Here is a 22,855-nt window from a genome sequence, read left to right on the forward strand (position 1 = left end):
TATGAACTTACCTCTGCCTCTTATGAAAGCCATCGTGAGCCTTCCCCAGTCAGGAGAAGCTCCCCATCCCTTAGTCGACAGGATGATTCAGAAAGAGAGGGAGTGGTGAGGTTTAGAAGGGAGAAGCATGCTATGCATGTTGATAAATCCAGCAGGCAACACTTCCAGTCAGAAGTAAGAGAAGAGAGAGCTATGGAAAAGGAGATGGGAACTGCAAGAGAAAACACTGAATGGAAACAACAGAGGGATGAAAGAAGTGGAGATTTGAGAAATCTGAGATCTACACAGGGTAAGGAGATGAGTACTGAAATAGGTGCTATAAAGAAGGAAGAGAGAAGAGTTGAAAATGTGGAGTTAAACATAAAAGATCTTGGAAGTCTGGGAGGCTCACATCCAGTATTTGTTAAAGAAATATCTTCACTTAAAGTAAAAGTTGGCGAGATGTCTGAGTTTATCTGCCAGTTCCAAGGTGATCCTCCACCTACTGTGAACTGGCTCAAAGACGGCCATCCACTCGACCACAATCCTGACTATGATATCATACAGAAATCTAACAACTCAAAGCTCACCATATTCTATCCAACAACAGATCACGAGGGCACATATGACTGTATCATAACCAATAAACATGGCAAATCCATCTGCAGTGCTACTCTTGAAATCTCTAACAAAAAGGTGCCAAAAGTGTCAGGAGTCACACCGGATGTGGTAAAAATACAAGCACCAATGAAGGAGGAAAACCAGGAGAGTCTGATTGAGGAGCAGTTTCAGACCTACACTGATTCAGGAAAGGTAACGTTAAAGGTGCCTCGGATGGAGATCATTAAACGCCGCAGCTCAGACGAATCTTTTAGCACCTCACCCGTGGAAATTCGAATTACAGCTGCCACCCCCATCCCTGAGATGGCTGAGGATATTCGTGTGGACAAACCTCAGGTTTTTACAGAGGGAATGTCATCTGGACCGAGTAGTGAAGCAGCATCCCAGACCGTCAGACACAAATTTACTTTCTCATTTGATGTGGTTGGTGAAGCTCCCTGTGTGGTCACTGAATTAGAGAATATAACCTGTTCCGAGGGTGAAACAGCTGTCTTGAAGTGTGTTATAACTGGTGAACCTGCTCCAGACGTCACATGGTATCATGACCATATTTGCCTTGAAGCCACTGTTGGAAAATATAGTACTGAGATACATGATAAAATGTACATGCTGTATATCAGCAATTTTACATACCCTGATGCTGGACTGTACAAATGTGTTGCTAGAAATAAGTTGGGAGAGGTAACCAGTATCTCTGAAGTCTCCTATCAAGTTGAAAAACCTAAGAAGTTTTCAGGTGTTGATTTCACCCCATCGCAGACAGAGAGGAAGTCTCCTTATGGCTTAACTGAGGATTTCAAGAAACCTGACATCTTCCAAAAAGCTCAGGATAGTGTTGTGCTGCCAAAAGTTAAACCTCCGAGTTCACAAGCTCCAACAGACGTGCCTGTCAAAACTACTGTATCCAGACCCAGTCTCTCTAGAGAGCCTCAGGTTATATCCGGCTGTGGTCTGCAAGGTTCTGCTGCTGTAATTAAAGTTTCTCAGATTAAACAGACTTTCGAATCAACATCACCAATTAGATTAACGGAAAATCTTTCTCTGGAAGAGGAAAGAAAGAAAACACTGTTCCCAGAGGAGTTTATACCGTCTGTTACCATGTCTCTTAACCAGCAGGAAGAGGTAATGCCACATAAACCTGATACTATGCATACAGAGAGCTGTGTTCAGCTTGCTTCACCTACAACCAGAAGTGAAAGTTCTTACAAAGCCTCTCATGCTCCAGTAGAATCCAACAAGCCCGTCTCTTTTGAAACCTCCCAGGTCACTGATGTCAGTAAGGAAGTTATTTCAGGAGTAAGTTGTGGTGCAGTTAAACAGTTTCTTGAGGAAATGCGGGAGTCTCCAGAGGTGGTGAGACCAGGGTCACAGGAACTTGGCCTACTCCCTCAACACACTGAGGCGGGTGAAGCGGAGAGATTTAGATGGGAAACATTTGACAAAACTGGCAGCCACATTGCTTTCGAGTCTGAGAAAGTACCTGCAGGAAGCTGCCTTCCCACACTTTCTTCTCAACCTGAAGGAACTGTTAAGCCCAAACAAATTTCTAAATCTCTAAAACCAGCAAGCCAAAGTGCAGTTCCAAGGGTTTGCTCTGTAGAAAGTGAGGCTAAAATCTCACGTACGGCAAATTATTCTGACCATACTAGTGTTGGGGGGGTTTTAGAAGAAGTAGAAAAACATGTGAAGCGTGATGTGAAAGGATTAGAAGAGGAATTTGATTTAATGTTAGAGTATGTGCATAAGGAGGGTGAACTTTCTGGCGATAAGCTTATTTCCATACAGGAGCCCACTAAGGACAAAGCTCATAATGAGGAGCTGATTTCATTCCCAGAAGTATCTATTGACAGCGGTGTTTTTGGTAGTATGCTAGAATCCCAGGATGACAAGAGAGAAGTATCAGAAAACACAGTGGCTGATGATCTAATTGAGTCTCCTACACAAATTAAGGGTGAATATGAGAAAATTGAGGTTCGCTTGAAGTCAGAACCAGAAACATTTATTGTCAAGCCTAAAGTACTCACAACAGCAAACCCACTTGGTCGGTCTAGAGCTGCTGCTGACCGTGGAAAGGAAGGAGATAGTATGGAAAGAGACTCAGCAGATCAAGCTGGGGGAGCAGCAGCAGCTGGCTCCATAGAGGAAGAGGAGGTCACTTTTGGTGCAGTGTACAACTACTATAGTCCTCCTCCAGACTGGGGGAGGCCGCTGTCCCCTGAGTCTGAGATGTCCATAGAGATTGGCAGCACTGTGAGTGAAGACATAGTTGAGGTAGCTGAGAGGTTCTACACCCCAGGCTCCTCTACTGAAGTCTCACAACCAATTGCACAGTCCTTTCACACTCCGAAGTCTCCCGTGTTCTTTCATACTCCAAGTTCTGATGAATCTGGTGGGTTTAAGACCCCTCAGGAATATCCATTCTCCCCTGTAGAATACAAAAGACCATCAACAGAAGACTCAAGTGAGAGGTTCTTCTCACCTGTTCAATTCCTAACCTCTCCTACTGACGAGGGCATCGAAAAAACTCTATCTGGAATGAATGTGGAAGAAAATCAAATCCTCAGCCAGGCCAGAGGGTCTTTGGGGTTGTCAACCCTGCAGGAGAAAGTGCAGGGGATCCCTCCGGCCTTCCTAAAACCTCTCATGAAGAAAAACGTGTTTGAGAACGACACATTAACATTTTATGCTGAGGTGTTTGGCCTACCTTCCCCCCAGGTGAATTGGTTCCGCAACAAAACCCAGCTGGTAGCGGATGACAGAGTTACTATAGAGCGGGATGGTGACAGCATCTCACTAACAATTCAAAATGTCACTAGAGCTGATCAGGGGGAGTATATTTGCGAAGCTGTGAATTATGTTGGCGAAGCCAGAAGTGTTGCTGTAGTGATCGTTGTATCACAGGAAGTAAGGTTTACACCCATCCCACCTGCTGTCTCCCATCAGCACGTCATGAAATTTGATGTGGAGGAAGATGACTCTTCTCGTTCACCATCTCCTCAAGAGATTCTGCTTGAAGTAGAGCTGGATGAAAATGAAGTCAAAGAATTTGAGAAACAGGTGAAGATCATCACCATACCTGAATACACAGCTGACAATAAGAGTATGATCATATCTCTGAATGTGTTACCAAGTATTTATGAGGAGGGTGCTGTGGACTTTGTCACCCAGGAGCACGATGACTTGAAAATAGCATTTGAGGTCACCGAGATGCCCCCACGGTTCATCAATCCAATCTGTGACATGGAAAACCCAGAAGGCACCACTGTAATGTTTGAGTGCTCACTTATGGGAATTCCATCTCCCATCGTATCCTGGTTCAAAGGTGATAGAAAAATTCCTCAAAATAACAAAAAATACTTGCACTTTTCTGATAGTGACAATCATTTCCTGAAGATTTGCAAAGTCACAACACAGGATAGTGGCGTGTATACCTGCAGGGCAATCAACATTGTCGGAGAGACTCTATGTAGGGCTTCCCTAGTGGTGTTAAGTGCCAAGGATTTCTCGGGAAAGACCAGGGGCAGGGAGCTGACCGCTGTGTCCCTCGGCAGTGCCAAAGTCCAGCCCCAGAGGTTTGACTTGATGGTTGGCAACACATCATTTGATGGTGAACAGGTGTCAGAAATTGAGCTGGAGTTTGATTTTGAACAAGAAGCTGATGAGTCACAGCGGGCAGTCAGGTTGGTGGCCAACACTGACAATAAAACAAGTGAAGAGGGAGAGAAATATGTCAGCATTGACTTTGATGTATTTGCTGACACAGCAAAAGATGAAAAGATAGAATTTAAAGGTAAGTCCAGTGATATGTGTAGCTTCCAGTTTCAGGTGACTGAGACACCCCCGAAATGTATCATACCATTGACTGATGTAACGGCAGCAGTAGGGACACCTGTCATTCTCCAGTGTCTGGTTAATGGTAAGCCAAACCCCACTGCTGAATGGTACAAAGACGGAGACCGTATCACAGATAGCAGGTATATAATCCAGGTGAAAACTGCAGGCCACTTCAATCTGCTCATTACTAACGTGACCCAGAGTGATGCTGGTGAATACAAGTGCATAATCCAAAACACAGCTGGCTGCATTGAAACTGCAGCACTGCTGAAGGTGTTTTAGGGGTAAAGGTGCTGGGACAGGTCATATATTCATATTTTGTGTTGTATCTAAATTTTGCTTTCACAGTAGAATTAGATTTTGATTTGGGGAGGAAAAAGATGAATGAATGAAAAACAGAGTGTGAAGGAAAAGCTTATATTCAAAGAGACCGTCTGTGCAATTTATCTATACTATACTATATATATATATATATATATATATATAGTACATGAGGCGTAAGTTTTCTAGAAGTTTCCAGATAAGACTGGATAGAGGTTGGATGAAGGAGAAACATTATTTTTATAGAGAGCTTTTATAGAGAGCATAAAAATGTCATATTTCTCTGAAAAGAGAATGTTTTCATACTAACTAGTTTCTTAAAATTTTCTTACTGGTTTAGGATTGTGGCTAACAATAATATGGTTACCTGTCGTACATATAGGACATGTCTAAGAACAAAGCTAGCGCTCAAATAACTGAGTATGTATGTAGTAAATGTTTCTTTTAGCGTGTCAGTGACGGTAATGTGATACTTTACACTTTTGTTCAAAAAACATGGCTTTATGTGTTTCTCTATTTTCCGGTAACTCTTTGAAAGCAACATTATTGCCATAATGTCTTTACAATTCAGTGACAAAGTGTTGCATCCAAAATCTAAAAATGTTAGCAGCCTGTTTTTTTTTGTTATTTTGGTGTTAAGAGAAATTTGCACTAATGGAGATGATAGCAACAACACTATTATTTGTATTAGGCAAATTCTTTTTATCAGGCAAATATCACAAATACAAAAACCTGTGTGTTTGCTCAAAGGCAGCACCTATGAATAACTAACAAATAAAACATCATCTTCAAAATATTACTGATGTGCATCGGTGAGTTCGTCCCAGCCCTAACAACGCTAAGACAACACATTTTAAGCAGTGATCTTATCACAAATCAATTTGGAAACTTGAAGCTCTTTAGTTTGGATGAGACAGAAGTTTTTCTAGCAGAGTTTTTCTTTTTGTGGATTTTGTGTGATTCTAAGTTCTTGCTGTTTCTAAATGAAATTTATGGCTTTTTGAAGCATTTTTAAATGTCACAGAAGAGCAACTTGATAACTTATTTTAAAAATAGATAATACTGTGAAAAACCTTTTAAAAACAAAATATAAGTTTGGCATCTTGTAAATATGTGTAATTTTAGGGGTGTATGAATGTTTACCCAGTAAAATGCAAGATTCTGATATTAAGGTTGAAATCTTTCATTTATATGTACAGCTGTCATCTTGGTTTGTCTCAGTTTATATAATAAAATTTCTGATGCAGTCTGAGCTTGCTTTTTTAAACCAGCTTTCAAATGGATGATTTATCACTATGAACATTAAAAGAGAAAATTAAGTCATTAAAAGTGATGTTTTGTAGAAAAGTTTGCTGAAAATTCCTGATTCTGGGAGTCATACCAAACAGTCTTTATTCTGTGCAACATTCCAGAATGAAAGACAAAAATATTCAAGAAAATATAAATGCATGAAATACAGTTGCCTTATATGTCATGAATAAGAATGTAACAGATGATAATTATATACAGACTAATTGTCAATAAAAATCAAAGAAAGTATTTAAAAAACTTACTGAATTCAATGCACTGAGTTAATATTTTTATTCCCAAATTCAAGCTGCACACTGGACTTACGTGAGAAATCAGACATTAATCAAGCATTACTGGGGCTTAACTGGTAATCTGAAATATTGGGTATTTTCCCAATGGGCCGTGCACTTTTGAGCCGATGGGTCAATTAAAGGGCCGCTACTAACCAGCCGTACAAGTACTGACTTGACCATTCATTTATTTTCATTACTGATACTGCATTGCCCAATCAAATCTCTTAATGCAACCAGGCCCTCCCCAACCTTCACTGTGTGCACACCATGCAGAGCAGAATTTAGTGTGGAATAAGTGGTTAAAAAACAAAAGCTAAAAGAGAAAAAGAATATCAATTATCAAAGAAAATAAAATATATACGGAATATACGTAGAAGAAATTTTAGACATAAAACAAATTTCAGAATTATAAAAAATTGATACTAGTTCTGCTAATTAAGGGCAGCTGTGACACAATTCTTGCACTAGGTGGTGATCTGATAAATTAACACTGTAAATGGGTCGGAAGTCAAAAACAAACCAGAATGGTCAGAGCGTTTGTGTTTCATGTAATTGTTAATAGTTAATGTGCTTATTGTAGTTTTGTCACATGTCCTAGGATTGTCCTCATAATTACTTCAGCAGCTAAAGCAAAATTTTAATGTTTTTAAACTGAGACATTATTATAAGACTTTTCATTATTGTAATTTAAATATAAAGATATGTTTGCTTTCACTTTTACAAAGCAAAATACGGATTGAACTCAACAACTGACTGCAAAAGTCCTCTCTGCTGAGATTTGTTTTACATGAGGACAGTCCTAATATCTGATTTTGTGAATGAAGTGCTAAAACCATAGCTGCTGTCTTTGGATATTATTATCCAATGTCCTGCTCAATATTTCCTGACAGAGGAAACCACCATCACCACTGTGGAAGAACAAGAGGAAACCTACTACACTGGTGTCCAGTTACCACAAAAAGCTAAAACACTTGAACTCAAGCCAGATTCTAAACTTTACTCTTCCACTTTAGAGAAAAGAAAAGAAAAGCCCGTTTTCCTTACTCAGCTCTCCGGAGCAGCTGTAAACACGGGGGAAACCGCCAGGTTTACAGTTAGAGTATCTGGCTTTCCAAAGCCAACTGTGCAATGGTCTCACAATGGAAAGGTTGTAAAGAGCTCTTCTGTATACAAGCTGATAGAGGAGAAGGATGAGTACACACTGGTTATCACCCAAGTCACGTCTGAATATGAGGGCAAGTACTCGTGCACTGCCACGAATAGATTTGGCCAGACGACATGCACCACATACCTGGAGGTGAAAAAGCCTGAAGCCAGCCAGGCAGAGAAATGGGTTGAGAAGATGTTTAAGCTCACAGGTCAGCCTGCTAGTTTCACACTTCAGATACAACCCGTGAGGTGCTCAGAAGGAACAGAGGCTTCTTTTAATTACAAAGTCAGTGGTGATCCGGTCCCTGATATAAAGTGGTTCAAGGGGCCTTTCCAGATCCAGCCCAGTAGAAACTGTACCATTAGAACCAATTCAGATGGATCTGGTTTCATCATTATTAAGAATGTCAAACAACAGGACAGTGGCTTATACACATGTAAAGCCTCCAACCAATTTGGTGAGACCGCTTGTAGTGCAGAGCTTGTTGTATTCAAAGAATCAGTCTCTGCTTCTCACAAACAGGAGACAGCCGTTCAGAAGAAAAGTTACAAGGTTTTAGTGACAGAACAAGCAACAGAGTCACGCTTGTACCAGGTCAGCCTCCCAGGCCAGGATAAAGCTAAGTCAGATCAGATGGTTTACACCATCGGCACAGAAGATCGGCAGATCATTCCCAGCGAGCAAGTGAGCTCCCTTAGAGAAGTAGATGTCTCCACTGCCACCGTGTACTGTGAGAGGGTTACCCACCAGGCAGCAATACTTCAGGCACATGAGACAGAGGAACGGGTGTCTGTGGTTCCTACTCACCCAGACCAAGTGTCAGCTGTTCCTGCGAAACAGCTTCACATGGCAGCATTCACATCGTCTGTTGAAGAGAGTCAGGACCTCACAGAGCAGCACTGTGATGACATTCAAAGGCCAGATCTCATTGAGCTTCAGGCAGTCAGTGAAAAAAAGTCAAAACAGAAGTTAGCAGTTGTCGAGGAGCTCACACCACTTTCTGCTGTTAGCACAGAGCCACTGGGTGACAGGAAGTCTGCTACTGTTAAAATCACTTCAGAACCTAAACATCTAGTCAGTGGTCATCAAGTGAAAACACAACTGTCAATCCTGAAGGAGGAGTCTCAAGAGATCCCCAAACCACAGGAAGAGATGGGTTATAAGGTTAAGGAAGGTATTAAGATTTTATATTCGGCCCAGTCCACAGAAAAGCAGGTGCTTGCAGAGGGTCACACAACTGAGTTAGCAACAGCAGAATCTGCTGTTAAGTCTGCAATTAGAAAAGAACATAAGCCACCTGTCACAGCTTTAGTGAACGAGTCTAAGCAAACTCTTTGCAAGGAGTCAGAATTCTCTATTCAGAGGCCTGCTGAGGAAGCAGCCCATACCTGTAAAGATACGATGATGAAAGCAGCTCTAACTGCTGAAGAGACACGAATGCTGCAGGGTGAGTCCACACAGTTGCTTCCTAATCTAGACAGTGCCATGTCCATTAAGTCCCAGATAGAAGGAAAGCAGTTGCTACACCTGCAGGTTATAACAGAACAGGACCTCCTTCCATCTGAGAAAAGACTAACATATGAAAAACCAACACCAGAGCACGCAGGGACCAGAAAGAGTCCCACTTTGCTACATACTGTTAGTCAGGATGAGCAGAGAACAGTAGTTTGTGAGGCTACATCAGAGTTTGACTCCAAGGCAGACACTATAACCATAGAGCACCAGAAAGAGGCCCCTACCCTGCTGCATCTCCAGTCAACCCAGCCTGTGGAGGTCCTACCCAAAGAGGGCATTCTCACAGTTGAGAAGCCTGACCAGCTGGTGGCAATGCAGAAACAAGAAAAGGCAAGAAGCCATGCAGCTCTTTCAGAAGAGAAACCAGAGCTCACAGCTGATTTTTACTCAGAACTGGATTTGTCCTTGTCTGGAGTTCAGTCTCAGTCTCGAACTGAGCCCAAGCCACAAAGTATCCTCCAACTGTGCTACCAGCCTGTGCAGTTGTCAAAAGAGACACCAGTTAGCACAGAGTGCAAGCATCAGCGAGCTCTACTACAGAAGGAGGATCGCTGGAACGTGATGCATGTCACTTCTGTGACAGATGAACAGGCTTTGGAGGAGGGCCACACAGATCATTTAACAGCTATAGACAGATTCACATGTCAGACAACAGTAGAGCCAAAAGTACCCACTGAGCCAATCCAGATTGAGGAGAAAGAGATCTCCACTGAGAGTAGCGTCTTTCTAAAGGCAGCAGAACAGGACTTTGCTGTTCAGATCCAAGAGGGTCAGTCAGTCAGGCAGTCAGTAATGATGGACGAGAAGCGAGTGCTGACAGGTGAATTCTCTCAAGAGATCACCAAGTCTGAGACCACCAAAGTTGCTGTTAATGCACAGCAAAAGTTGTCCCTTTTGGCACCAGAATCTAAAGATATTACAGCTCTGCCTAAAGAGATGACATTTGTGATCCAGATCCCTAAATCATCCACTTCAAATATACAGCGTCAGCTCAGAGATGCTCTTCAGTCTGCTGTAGCCAGTGAACAGCCAGTGTTACTGGCTGACGTTGTAGGATACCTAAACGCTGTAGAAGTACAGGAAGTCAAGGTTCAAAGAGAGCCCAAGTGGGCCATGTTCACATATCTGATCACAACAACAGGTGCCCCTGTGGAGATCACTCTAGCTTTTGAGGGTGAATACCCTCAGACAGCTGACCTCAGGACTGAGGTTCAGGCAGCATTTCACTCCATGGTGTATCAGGAGGCCCATGTTCTTACTTCAGAACAGCAAGGTACTATGCAACTAGACAAACCTCAGAGGGCACAAGCCACCTCAGCTCGCTCTAGCGAAACAGTGTCATCCATGGTAAAGACTGTGAGCGTGACAGAGAGCACAGCGGATTTTACTGCTGTTAAATCTCATTCTGCATCGCTTCAAACTGAGTCTAAAATGGCAGTTGAGCATGCTACATTGGAGGAACAGGTTGTAGTGCAGGAATCCATGGACACAAAGGTAAAACGGTCATCCCATATCAAAAGTCAAACTGAAGCTCACATAGCTTCTGAGCAGTCAGAGCAAGTTTCAAGACAGGAGGTGAGGTCAACAATCATTACAAGTCAAGAAAAAGATGTAGAAGTGTCTATCATTACCACTTCTACTACCACTGAGCAGGCAGTGGATGTCAGCATTTCCAAAGAGGGCATCGAAGTATCCAGACCAGAACCGAGAGAATATCCTGTAATTGTTAATTCTCTCAATGACATACTGATAGAAGAAGATAGTAGAGTAACCTTCAGCACTACCATTAAGTACGTCACAAAGGTTAACTGGTTTTTCAATGGGCAATTGGTGCAATCTGGCAAAGAGTTCAAGTGTTCCAAAGACCATGACACGTACACAATGGTTATCAACAAAGTTGTCAAGGAGAGGCATCAAGGAGAATATGTTTGTGAGGCTGAGAATGAAGCCGGCAGGACAACAACATCTTCAAGGCTCACTGTGGTCTCAAGAGGTTTGATAACAGGACAAATCTATGTATCATTCACTCATTCATCCAATTCATTTTCTTTGACAGCAACTAATCATTCAGTGGATCATTCCAAACCTTTGTCTTCACATGAATATATGCATTTGTCACCTTGGTTCCTCTATTCATTTCATAGCTTGGCATGAGCAGTCTAAGCAGGGCACTGGATGGTACTAACTCACTCTCTTCTTTTTTCCACATCATCTTGGTCAGTATTTCCTTAAAGGCCAGAACCATCGCAGTCGTAATGTAATTTTATTTCTGAAGTGCATAAGCTTCTTGCTATAATGTTTGTCATGATCTGGCCATTAGGATGTTTACATTGGCATGCAAGTGGCACCAGACTGCTTTGTTTTAAACGTGTTTTCCCATGATCTGTCGCCATTCTCCACGTCCACAATGTCTCTCTGCATGTTTTAAGGGCTTCAGATTGCCTCATCTTTCACAAACCAAGAAAATCACGTACACTGATATCATCTTCTTTCAGGCTGCTTTTGGTAAAACCATGGGGCTAATGTTCTGGCATTTTTTTGGTTTTGTTTTTCTCCACAGTCACCTTGGCTTGCCATCCACCATTATTGTACATTCCACCATTCCTTTTCCTAATCTTTTGTTTGTTTGTTTTTACCTAAAGAGTAGCAGTAAATTTCATTACTAAAATGTGCTTTTTTTGTCTGTGTCTGCAACAGTGCCCCCTGTCTTTAGGCAGAAAATCACACCTCTGGAGATAAATGTCGGCAGTCACACCAAGTTTGAATGTGAGATTGAAGAAGCTCCGGACGTGGCGTTCAAATGGTACAAATCTGGCACCGAAATCAGACAGAGTGAAAAGTATCGGATCGTCAGCCGCCACACTAGTTCCTCTTTAGAGCTCCTGAACCCTGTCAAAGCTGATAGTGGAGAATACACCTGCAAAGCTTCAAATCAACACGGCACAGACAGCTGCACTGCCTCGCTCATTGTCACCGGTAAGATCCCAAAAGGACCTCATTTAAATTATCGCTATGCATATATGTGTTTGAGAGAGAGAGAATTATATACAAACACTGTGTTGTACTGTGAATTATCAAGGTCAAGTGTGGAAGGTATGCTTAGTTTATAGCGCTAAGCTGCTGTATTATTTGGCAGTATATCACTATTAAGAAGCAAAATGTTGCCATGTCATATTGATCACTGAGTTGCACAGGTTTATTTTTAATGGTGGTTTTTTAAACCTGTTGAACTTTTTGTGTGCTCTGCCTGCTCTCCATAGAGATGTACCCACCAGTATTTGTATCAAAACCAGACCCAATGACTTTATATGTGGGAAAACAAGCTGTGTTCCAGTGCTCACTTACTGGATCCTCGCCTATGGAAGTTGTCTGGCACAAGGACAACATAACAATTTCCTCTGAAGGGAACTATGTCATGAAATGTGAAAAGAACAAGTATTCCCTTCACATTAAAAGTCTTGAACTGACTGATCAGGGAGTGTACCTGTGCAAGGCTTCCAACAGTGTTGGTGTAGCTACTTTTGCAGTAGAGCTCAAGGTTATTGACAAGCCCCGGTTTGTTACGGTCATTGAGCCAGTATCTGCAGCTGTTAATGACCCACTGAGGCTGGAGTGCCACGTGAATGAGGACACTGGTGTGGCTGTCACCTGGACCAGGGATGGCAAAAAAGTCCACCAGAGTATGGAGAGTAAACTGTCCTTTGAGGACAAGGTCGCTGTTCTGGAGATCCCCAAGTCCAAACTAAAGGACTCTGGGAAATATGTGTGCACAGCTGCAAACGAGGCTGGCAGCTCCTCCTGTGAGGCTGTGGTAACAGTTCAAGGTAAGATCGTAACGGTGATCTTTCCATTTGCTGTGATGAAAACCTATGCATTTACCTGAAGTGAGGTCAATGTTGACAAGAGTTTTTAGCTAGCTCCAAGCTGATACTAATACTGTGCTGCTGTCTTATGCCTTTTTTGCATTCTTTTTTGCTTTCTTATGTCTTGGTTGACTTTTTTCTATATTTCACCAATGTATAAAAAGTCTTAGTGTTTTTGAACAAAACACTCTTTCAGAGCCCCCTGCCTTTGTGAAGAAAATGGAATCTAAGCTCACGTGGAAACAGGGCATAGCTGCACGCTTACAGTGCACAATCAAAGGATCGCCTGAACTTCACATCCACTGGTTCTGGAATGAAAGAGAGCTGAATAATGGAGACAAATATAAAATATCTTTCAAGAGTGGAGTTGCTACTGTGGAGATCATGAACCTTCTGGTCACAGACAGTGGCAGATACACCTGTGAGGTGTCAAATAATGCTGGGAGTGAAAGCTGCAGTACTCTTTTAGCTGTTAAAGGTTTGTCCAAGGATTTACTTTACATTTACTTCAGTTCAGACAAAAAACAAACTTTGGCATTAACTGCATTTACTTTACCTATGATGCATAGAGCCACCGTGCATTAGAAAAGACCTGCAGACAGTAGAGGCAGTGAAGGGAGCAGCTGCTCACCTGGAGTGCGAGGTCACAGGAACAGCTCCTTTTGAAATCACTTGGGTAAAAAATAAGAAACCCATCACCAGTGATCAGAAATATAAATTGATTTCCCAAGACTCAATAGCAAGGCTGGAGATTCAAACATTTGACACTACAGATATTGGAGATTATCAGTGTGTCATATCAAATGATGTGGGAAAAGTCACCACTAAGGCTATGGCTAAACTTAAAGGTTAGTAAACTCAAGCCCATCACAGCAGTTGCGGAATCAGATTTAATTCTGTCCATTTTTAACTTGTAATGTGTTTCTGTAGATCCACCAACTTTCTCAAAAAGGGTTGAGAGTGTTACAGCAGTCTTGGGAAATACAGTAAAACTACAAGGAATGATTAAAGGTTCAACTCCCATCACTGTGAAATGGATGAAAGACTCCAAGATGCTAAGAGATGATGATCCAAATATCAAGATGGTTTTTGAGAACGGTGTTGTGAGTTTGTCGATAACAACAGTTGCCATCAGCCATGGTGGCAAGTATTCATGCCAAGCGGAGAACGAGGCTGGGCAACAAAAGTGTGAAGCGATCTTGACTGTGCAAGGTCAGATAGCATCTTTGATGCAGCGATGCCTTTACATATTGTAATACAGGTTTTTATGTCTAAACTCTTTGTCTTAAAAACTGTCTTATCCCAGAACCTGCCAGGATTGTAGAACCTGCAGAGTCCATTAGTGTGACGGCAGGGGACTCAGCCGCATTGGAGTGCACGGTCTCTGGAAGCCCAGATCTCAAAGTGAAATGGTTTAAAGATGGGAAGGAGATCATTAGTGGCCGTAAATATAAGATGACTCTGAAGGATAATATTGCCACCCTGAAAATTCTTACTGCAGAAAAAGGAGATACTTCAGAGTATAAAATGGAAGTGGCAAATAAAGTCGCGACAGACCAGTGCACATGCTCAGTCACTGTCTTAGGTTGGCTGCTGGTTTCAGCTACTTCTGAAATTTCTTAAAACCTTTGTTTTAGCTGTGTGTGTTTACACGGAAAACACATTGTATTCATACATTTTGGGAAATGCATTATGCTATAGCCCTAAAATGTTGTGTGTACAATGTTATTTGCTTTTGGATTTTGCTCAGTGGTTCCTGTCAGTGTGAAACTGCAAATAAATGATTTTTCTTCTTTAACGTCCAGATCGGATAATGCCTCCAGCTTTCACCAAGTCGCTGAAAAGAGTTGACGGTAACATTGATAATCCTGTCTCCATGGATTGCAAGGTGTCTGGGTCACAGCCCATGACCGTGACTTGGTTCAAAGACGACCAGGAGATTGTTTCTGGAGACAAATTCCAGCCTGAATTTAAAGACAGCTCTGCTATACTGAGAATCATGTGGCTAGAAAAGGCTGACTCTGGTGTTTACAAATGCAGAGCCACCAACTCAGCTGGCTTTAAAGAAACCAGTGGCACGCTCTATGTGAAAGGTCACGAAGGCTTGGCTTATCTTATGCATTTGGTTTTTTTACGTGTAATCTCTGAATCATTTCATACTAACGTAAAATGTAAATTTGTGTTATTGGCCTCCAGAACCGCCAGCGTTCACAGTGAAACCACACGACCAGGATGTTATTCCAGGAACTACAGTTTCCTTAAGAACAGCATTCACTGGAACAGCTCCTTTAACTGTGAAGTGGTTCAGGGAAGAAAAAGACATAATTACAGGAGGCACTTATTTCATTAAAAAAGATGCCTCTTCAAGCTCTTTGGAGCTTCACTCTGTAAAGCCCACTGATACCTCGAAATACACGTGCGAAGTATCCAACGATGCTGGGAAGGTAGACTGCACGGTAGTCCTCTTTGTGAAAGGTGCAGTCTTTAGTATCATGTGCAACTTCATAAACCTGACTTCAGATTATGCCACTGATATGATATTAACCATAAATCTCTTCTGTCTCATACTGAATATTAACCTCTTCTATCAGAACCTCCCGTGTTTGTGAGGAAACCCGAGGCAACCAAGCTCATCACCAGTGGTGACTCTGCCAGGCTGGAGTGCAAAGTAACTGGCAGCCCAGTCATCGGTTTCAAATGGTTCAAGGATGAAATGGAGATCAGTGCCAGTACTAAATACACAATGAGCTTGATCGACTTGATGGCAACTCTAGAAATAGCTAATTGTACAGTAGAGGACACTGGAGATTATGTGTGTGTGGCATCAAGTGAGGCTGGAAGTGACCGTTGCACCTGCACAGTTATAGTCAAAGGTTGGTTTAGTGTTAGTTTTAACGATTTTACTTCTTCTTTTCTTGGTGATGTAACTATTTATATTACATGTCTGTTGTTTTGTTGTAGAACCGCCATTGTTTCTGCGTAGCTTGGAGCACAGGGACGTGGTGAAAGGTTCTGAGCTGATGCTAGAGTGCCAAGTCTCTGGTTCTGCTCCTTTTACTGTGTCATTTCATAAAAACTCCAAATTGATTCGGAACGACAAAAGACACAGGATTACTGTGAAAGATGACCTGCTAGCACTTCAGGTTCTGGTAGTAGAAACAGGAGATGTTGGTTTGTACCAGTGTAGTGTTGAGAATGAAGTGGGAAAGGCCTCCTGTGATTGTCACGTAACGCTAAAAGGTTAGTTTAGGTGCTTTTGTTGTTAGCTGCCGTAAGCTCTTCTCCTTACATTTCAAAAGGCTGCATTTTAATCTGTATCATATTTTTGAAATCTTAGCAAGCACAGTTCTCTTTTTGTTCAGAAGGAATTTACTTGAGATTGCTCAGCTTTTTACATTTTTCTTTGCAGAACCACCATCATTTGTTCGAAAGCTGGAGAACCTCAGCTCATTGGCTGGCAGCGAGGTTTCTCTGATTTGCAGTCTGAAAGGTTCTGAGCCCATAACTGTGGCCTGGCTAAAAGACAACCATGAGCTCAAAGAGGCTGAAAACATTCAGATTACATATGAGAACAAGACTGCTCTACTGCAGATCACCAACTTACAGAGCAGTCACTGTGGTAAATACTCTTGCCAGGTGCAGAATCAGGCTGGCAGCCAGACATGCTCTGCTGTGCTGACAGTCAAAGGTTGGTTAAGATATTAAACTCAACTTTGTTTGCACCCTTATTAAAATCTTTGTATGCCTTCACAGGTTGATAAACTTGACTGTTTTCTTGCAGTCCTGTAAAATGGGAAGTGCACCCTCCTTCAATTCTAAGAGTCCACATATTTGGACATAATAAAAATGTAACTGGCCCTTAGTAGGTCTTAAAATTAGGAATTACCATAGGAATTACCGGGGTAAATAGCAGTCAGGAAGGAAGGTATGAATGCATTACAGGGTCCCTAATTGGCAGAAATTATTAATTTAAGCAGCAAATATATATTTAAATGTAAACGTGTTCCTGTGATCATTATGTTGGCTTGCAAAAAATGTCTCCCTCTGCTGGCATGGCAGCTTACTGCAACATATTGCAACTTTTGCAAGCGTGTCCATGTCACACTTTGAATAATATTAATTATTATTATAATGATTATAATGTAATTATTGGTCATCAGTCAGTTTTTTTCAAACACCATAAGACACAAAGTGCTCAGAATTACAATTAGATTAAAAAAAATACATGTAAAGCATATAAAATATTCAAGGTAAGGATGCAGGCTTTTACCTTTTAATCTAAACATATAACAGTATTCCTTATTTTAAATGGTCTTAAATTAAAAATTACTTATATCATCATCTGTGATTTTGCATGTAGACTTTTTGCACAAAGTAGGAACATTTCCATGCACATATTAGTAAATAAGGGTCAGTATTCCCAAGTACACCAGCAAAACTACAACATCATGGCCGAAAAAGAAAATAAAGGTATTGCAAAGGCTTAGTCAAAGTCCAGAAATCAGAAGATAAGAATTTAGTGATATCACTTATCAATCTTCTTCACATTTCAATTTGATTCTCTTCGATTCTTGCTTCGCTCTCATTGGCTCTCGTCACTAAATAGCATATCAGAGACATCACATTACTTAATTACTCACCGGAGAAAGTCATTCGTTACACAACTCTTTCCATTACTTTCTTGTTGCCTCGTAAAATGCCCTGAAATGTCTCATTAATGCCAGTTAAGAATATAAAAATCGGGCTAAAGTTCCACACACCAACACACATTTCTGTCCTAATGAGAGCAAACATACGCTCTTTCCTTCAGAAATGAACACACAACGCTGACAATAAAAGCAAAAAAGAAACTCGGCACACAGAGACTTCAAAGTGATTGTCACACAGATTCTACTGTAAAGCAGAAACAGGAATCTGATATAAATAGTTTGGTGGGACATTAAGAAAGTTATGCATAAACAAATGCTGGCAAACATCAGTAAACTGAGTTAAGCGAGAATGTCCTGATATGTGGAACCTTAGAATGAAGGTGTACTTTTTTTCACATGGCTTTCTAAAATCTGAATATATTAGCAGGAAGTTTCACTCAAGACAATGAGATTTGACTGAAACATTGATGACTTTTATACTCATTCATGCTTGAAATTACATGAATGTGACCTTGTAAGCTGACAAGAACCAAAGTGTAGAATCTTTAGTGTTCTGGAGGCTCAGGTTGAGGTTTGTAATTGATGTGTTGTAATATAGGAAGCTTTAAGATCTTTGCTGACTGTTTTTCTTTTTTTGGGACACCCCAGAACCAGCAAAAATCACAGAAGAGGTAAAGTCTATCAGTGTGACTCAGGGGGATCCGGCTACTCTGGAAGCCAGGTTCTCAGGCACAAAACCCCTGAAGGTCAGATGGCTAAAGGCTGGCAAGGAGCTGACCTCAGGCCAGAGATATAAAGTACAGAGCAAAGATACCAGTTCTGTGTTGAAGATTATTAAAACTCAGAAAAGTGATGGTGGTGAATATGTCTTTGAGGTTTCAAACGATGTTGGACAAAGTTCGTGTGATGCCACACTCACCATTCTCGGTCTGTTCTTAATGTCTGTCACCTTAGTTTTGTTTAATTTAATCTTGCTTTGTTTCTCACTCGCCTTTTTCTTTTGTCCATGTTAGATCAAATAATTCCTCCGTCTTTTACAAGAAAACTGAAACAGACAGAGGGTGTCAAAGGATCATTTGCACATCTGGAGTGTCTCGTGTCTGGTTCTCTTCCAATAACCATACAGTGGTACAAAGATGAGAAAGAGATCCAGACCGATGACAAACACAAATGCACATTCTTTGAAAATGTTCCGTTTCTAGAAATCTCCAATCTTGACACTAAAGACAGTGGCAATTATACCTGCATTGCTACAAATAAAGCAGGAACGGTCCAGTGCTCTGGAGTCTTATTTGTGAAAGGTCTGAACACATTTTTGTACCATTGAGCAGATGGATGTGTACAAAGAAATATAGTTAGAAGCATTTTTACCCAGAATTGCTTTGTCTCTGTCTTTCAGAATCCCCGTGCATTCTTGAAAAACCTGAATCCATAAATGTTTTGCCTGGCTCAAAAGTCCAATTTAGTGTACTGTTCTCTGGCACACCACCACTCACCACCAAATGGTTTAAAAGCAGTAAAGAGATCCTGTCCAGTGCTGACTGGTCAGTGATCAAAGATAACACCTCGAGCACACTGGAACTCTTCTTCGCAAAAACCACAGATTCTGGAGACTATGTCTGCCAAATACAGAACGATGTTGGCTCCGCTTCATGCCAAGCAACACTCTTTGTCAAAGGTTATTAAGCTTTATGTGAAACTGAGTTGCCAAGTATGCCTCCAGCCATCTGTTGGAGACATTTTTCTCACATTATATTTGACCTTTTCCCTTTGATTCACATTAAATCTCCACTTTCGACTGATAATTCGTACCTAAATTTTCCAAAACACCCCCCTTGCAAGTTCCCAAAACTTGCTATGAGTTTGCTTAAAATGTTATCAACACTTGGATGGAAACATGCACTTTGTGAATGTGTCCCCCATGTTGTTCATCTGATGGTTTATCAGTCACTCTCTTTTATTCCTTAGTGCCTCCAAAGTTTACACACATCCCAGCCCGTGTGTCTGTAGTTTGTCCTGGTCAGAGTAAGGTTTTTGAGTGCCAGGTGACCGGCACACCTGAGATTGACATCTACTGGTTCAAAGAAGGCTCTGAAATCAGCCCCACTGATCACTATAAGATGGCCTTTGTCAACTCTGTGGCAACACTGGAAGTCTGTGGGGCTGAAGTTAAACATAGTGGGCTTTACTACTGCGAAGCTCGTAATGAAGCTGGCAGTGAGAGCTGCAGCATGGAGTTGAAGGTCAAAGGTGTGTTGAATCAAAGTACACGATGTTCATTGTGCTAGAATTACAACAGCATTGAATTCAAAGCAGTGGTTTCCCTCAAACAAAGAGCTAGACTGATCTGATTTAAGTTAAACATAAAATAAACAACAGGGCTATCCAATATTTTTACCTATATGAACTGTAAACCTCTGGACCAGCAAGTATGGACCTGCTGGAGTAGAATAGGTTCATGACCGTTTGCTCTCCCTCATTTCAGAACCGCCATCATTTATTAGAGAACTGGCTCGAGCTGATGTTGTGAAGGGCTCCACTGCCATGTTAGAGTGTCAAGTTGCTGGGACGGGTCCCTTTGAGATAACATGGCACAAAGATGGAAAGGAGCTCAAACCCAGTGCTAAACATGCCTTCTCTCAGTTAAATGACACTGTGTGTCTTGAAGTGCACAAATGTGATGCTGTAGATATTGGTGAATATCAATGCACTGTTGCTAACGAGGTGGAAAGCTGTACTTGTAAGACTACACTAAGCCTCAAAGGTTGGTCTAAGCAGAAGAATAATTCTGCATATTTTCATTTGAGGTGAGGTCTTTAAACTTTAATATTTCATTCTTTCCTAATAGAACCACCAACATTCATCAAGACAATTGAGAACACTGCTACTGTTCTGGGTAAAATGGCAGAGTTTCAGTGCATTGTGAAAGGCTCTCCCATCACCTCTGTACAGTGGAAAAAAGATGAGAATTGGATATTGGAGGATCCAAAGATTCAGAGAACATTTGAAAGCAATGTGGCTACACTCCGGATCCCTGCCTGTGAGGCGATACACAGTGGCAAATACACCTGCCAGGTGGTAAATGAGGCTGGGCAGGATAAGTGTTTTGCCGCCCTCACAGTGCAAGGTAACTAGTTGCAGCTATAAAATCTTTTTACACTCTGGCTCAGAAACGTTCTGAATTGTTGACTTTGCTTGGGATTTTAGTGCCTCCGCAGATCACAGAGAAACCTGAGGTGGTAAAGGTTACAGTTGGAGATCCAGTCAGTCTGGACTGTAAGGTTACAGGCTCCCCTGAACTCAGGGTGAAATGGATGAAAGATGGCAGGGAGCTTAAGTCCATCAGGCAGCACAAGCTGATCTTTGAGAACAATATCAGCAGCTTAAAGATTCAGGCTGCGCAGACAGAGGATGAAGGAGAGTATGTCTTTGAGGTGGTAAACTACATCAGTAGCTGTACCTGCAAAGTCAAGCTAATTGTATTAGGTTAGTTTCAAAAACACGCCGCTGCTGCTATACATAATAATATGTTCACAAAGTCTAACTTGTGTCTTGGTGTTCTCTTGGCAACAGAGCAAGTAATTGCCCCAAGCTTCATCAAACCCCTGGTAGACATGCACGAGATATTGGGGTCCTTTGTTCAGATATGTTGCAAAATATCTGGTTCTCTACCCATCTCTGTGGAATGGAAGAAAGATGGAACCAAAATCTCTAGTGGTCTAAAGCACAAGCTCATTCAGCAGGACAACTCTGTGTCCATTGAAATTGAACAGCTAGAGAGAGCTGACGCAGGGTTATACTCTTGCAAACTGACTAACGCAGCAGGAAGCTGTGAATGCAGTGGGTCCATCGTGGTCAAAGGTCAGACACTGCTTTTTTTAACATGATTGGTCATATGATCCTAAACCAAAGGTGAGTACATCTTTAACCTTGTTCATCTTGTGTTCAGAACCTCCAAGCTTTGTGACAGTGCCCGAGTCGCAGACAGCTCTACCCAAAGCCACTGCACGCTTCAAAGGCACTTTTAAGGGAACTCCTCCCTTCACAGTCAAATGGTTTAAGGACGACACAGAGCTTATGACTGGGCCTACTTGTTTAATAGGGCTTGATGGGCTGTCCTGTTTCTTAGAGCTCTATTCAGTGGGCGTCACACAGAGTGGAGTCTACTCTTGCCAAGTCAGCAATGATGCTGGCTCCGTACACTGTAGTGCAAACCTGACAGTAAAAGGTTGGATTTACATGTTTTAAATCAATCCTTGCAGAGATGTATTTATCTCATTTCTTCATCGCTGGCAATCCTTCAGTTACATTTTGTGTAGCTTTGCAGCATTTTGTTTATTATGTACAGCTTTTCCACTGCTGCGTTTTCTATGAAGCAATATATTTAGCATTTGTATGGCATTCACGCAGCCATTTTGCTTTTCCTTCTAACCCGTCATTCTTGGCTTATCTCATCTGCTCATCTCCTGCCCATCTTAACCATGTTAAATGGTGAGTGTTTCCTCAGCTGATAACATATCTGTGTTTTGGCTTTCCAGAACCACCTGAATTTCTACTGAAACTCCCTGCCAATAAGTTTTTGAAGCAGGGTGAGTCACTCCGCCTGGAGTGCAAAGTCAGTGGCACAGTCCCTCTGAAAATTACCTGGTACAAAAACGACACCAAAGTTACAGACGGTGGCAACTACAGGACGTCGTTTGTTGACTCAGTAGCAGTGCTAGCACTGGTCTCCACTAGTTTTGAGGATGATGGAGTTTACACCTGTGAGGCTCAGAATGATGCTGGCAGTGTGAGCTGCAGCACTACACTTACCATTAAAGGTTAGCATCCCGTGGACTTCTGAAATATATTTTATTATTCTGATCACAGTGGCTGTTCAGTGTATTGGTGGGTTATATAGCTGTGTTCCACTGCTTAAAGCTGGTATCCATAACTGATTGCACTACTTTATTTAACAATCCAGTATGGTCGAGGGTCATCTGAGGCTTTTCCCTTTCTTGTACCGCTGAAAATGTTAATCTGCAAGTCAAAACAGATCATTTCACTTGAGCCAATACATTTTACATAACGCTTCACGCTTACCGAGATGGAACCGTTTAAGTTAACTGTAATGCTCTTTGTTAAAATCCAAGCCATTCTACCTGTAGCTCCAGCAACATATGCTTGAACTTCTACAACTCTAAAGGAATTCACCATCCTGTCTGCAGTACAACAAATAGGTTTTTTTCCACAAACGTGCTGGCTTGTTGTAGTTTCTGATACATTTCTATCATTCCATGATCTTAGCTGCAGTGCAAGATAACATAACATCTCTACACATCTCAATAGTCTTACAACTGT

The 22,855-nt window shown here is 41.6% G+C and overlaps 1 protein-coding gene across 1 annotated transcript in view; it reads left to right on the top strand.

Annotated features, from left to right (window-relative positions):
- ttn.2 (titin, tandem duplicate 2) overlaps nt 1–22,855 on the top strand; it is a 218,262-nt gene that overhangs the window by 37,364 nt on the left and 158,043 nt on the right. The window contains exons 41-61 of the mRNA XM_080904000.1: nt 11,701–11,979; nt 12,264–12,827; nt 13,063–13,344; nt 13,436–13,714; nt 13,797–14,078; nt 14,173–14,451; nt 14,672–14,959; nt 15,063–15,341; nt 15,458–15,739; nt 15,828–16,106; nt 16,276–16,554; nt 18,164–18,442; nt 18,529–18,816; nt 18,915–19,193; nt 19,484–19,765; nt 20,001–20,279; nt 20,364–20,642; nt 20,723–21,001; nt 21,089–21,376; nt 21,465–21,743; nt 22,054–22,335. Of these exons, the coding sequence (XP_080760126.1) occupies nt 11,701–11,979; nt 12,264–12,827; nt 13,063–13,344; nt 13,436–13,714; nt 13,797–14,078; nt 14,173–14,451; nt 14,672–14,959; nt 15,063–15,341; nt 15,458–15,739; nt 15,828–16,106; nt 16,276–16,554; nt 18,164–18,442; nt 18,529–18,816; nt 18,915–19,193; nt 19,484–19,765; nt 20,001–20,279; nt 20,364–20,642; nt 20,723–21,001; nt 21,089–21,376; nt 21,465–21,743; nt 22,054–22,335 (6,186 nt within the window). The remainder of the gene's footprint in view (nt 1–11,700; nt 11,980–12,263; nt 12,828–13,062; nt 13,345–13,435; nt 13,715–13,796; nt 14,079–14,172; nt 14,452–14,671; nt 14,960–15,062; nt 15,342–15,457; nt 15,740–15,827; nt 16,107–16,275; nt 16,555–18,163; nt 18,443–18,528; nt 18,817–18,914; nt 19,194–19,483; nt 19,766–20,000; nt 20,280–20,363; nt 20,643–20,722; nt 21,002–21,088; nt 21,377–21,464; nt 21,744–22,053; nt 22,336–22,855) is intronic.

This window comes from Rhamphochromis sp. 'chilingali' (assembly GCF_963969265.1).
Source record: "Rhamphochromis sp. 'chilingali' genome assembly, chromosome: 14".
Classification (NCBI taxonomy): domain Eukaryota; kingdom Metazoa; phylum Chordata; class Actinopteri; order Cichliformes; family Cichlidae; genus Rhamphochromis; species Rhamphochromis sp. 'chilingali'.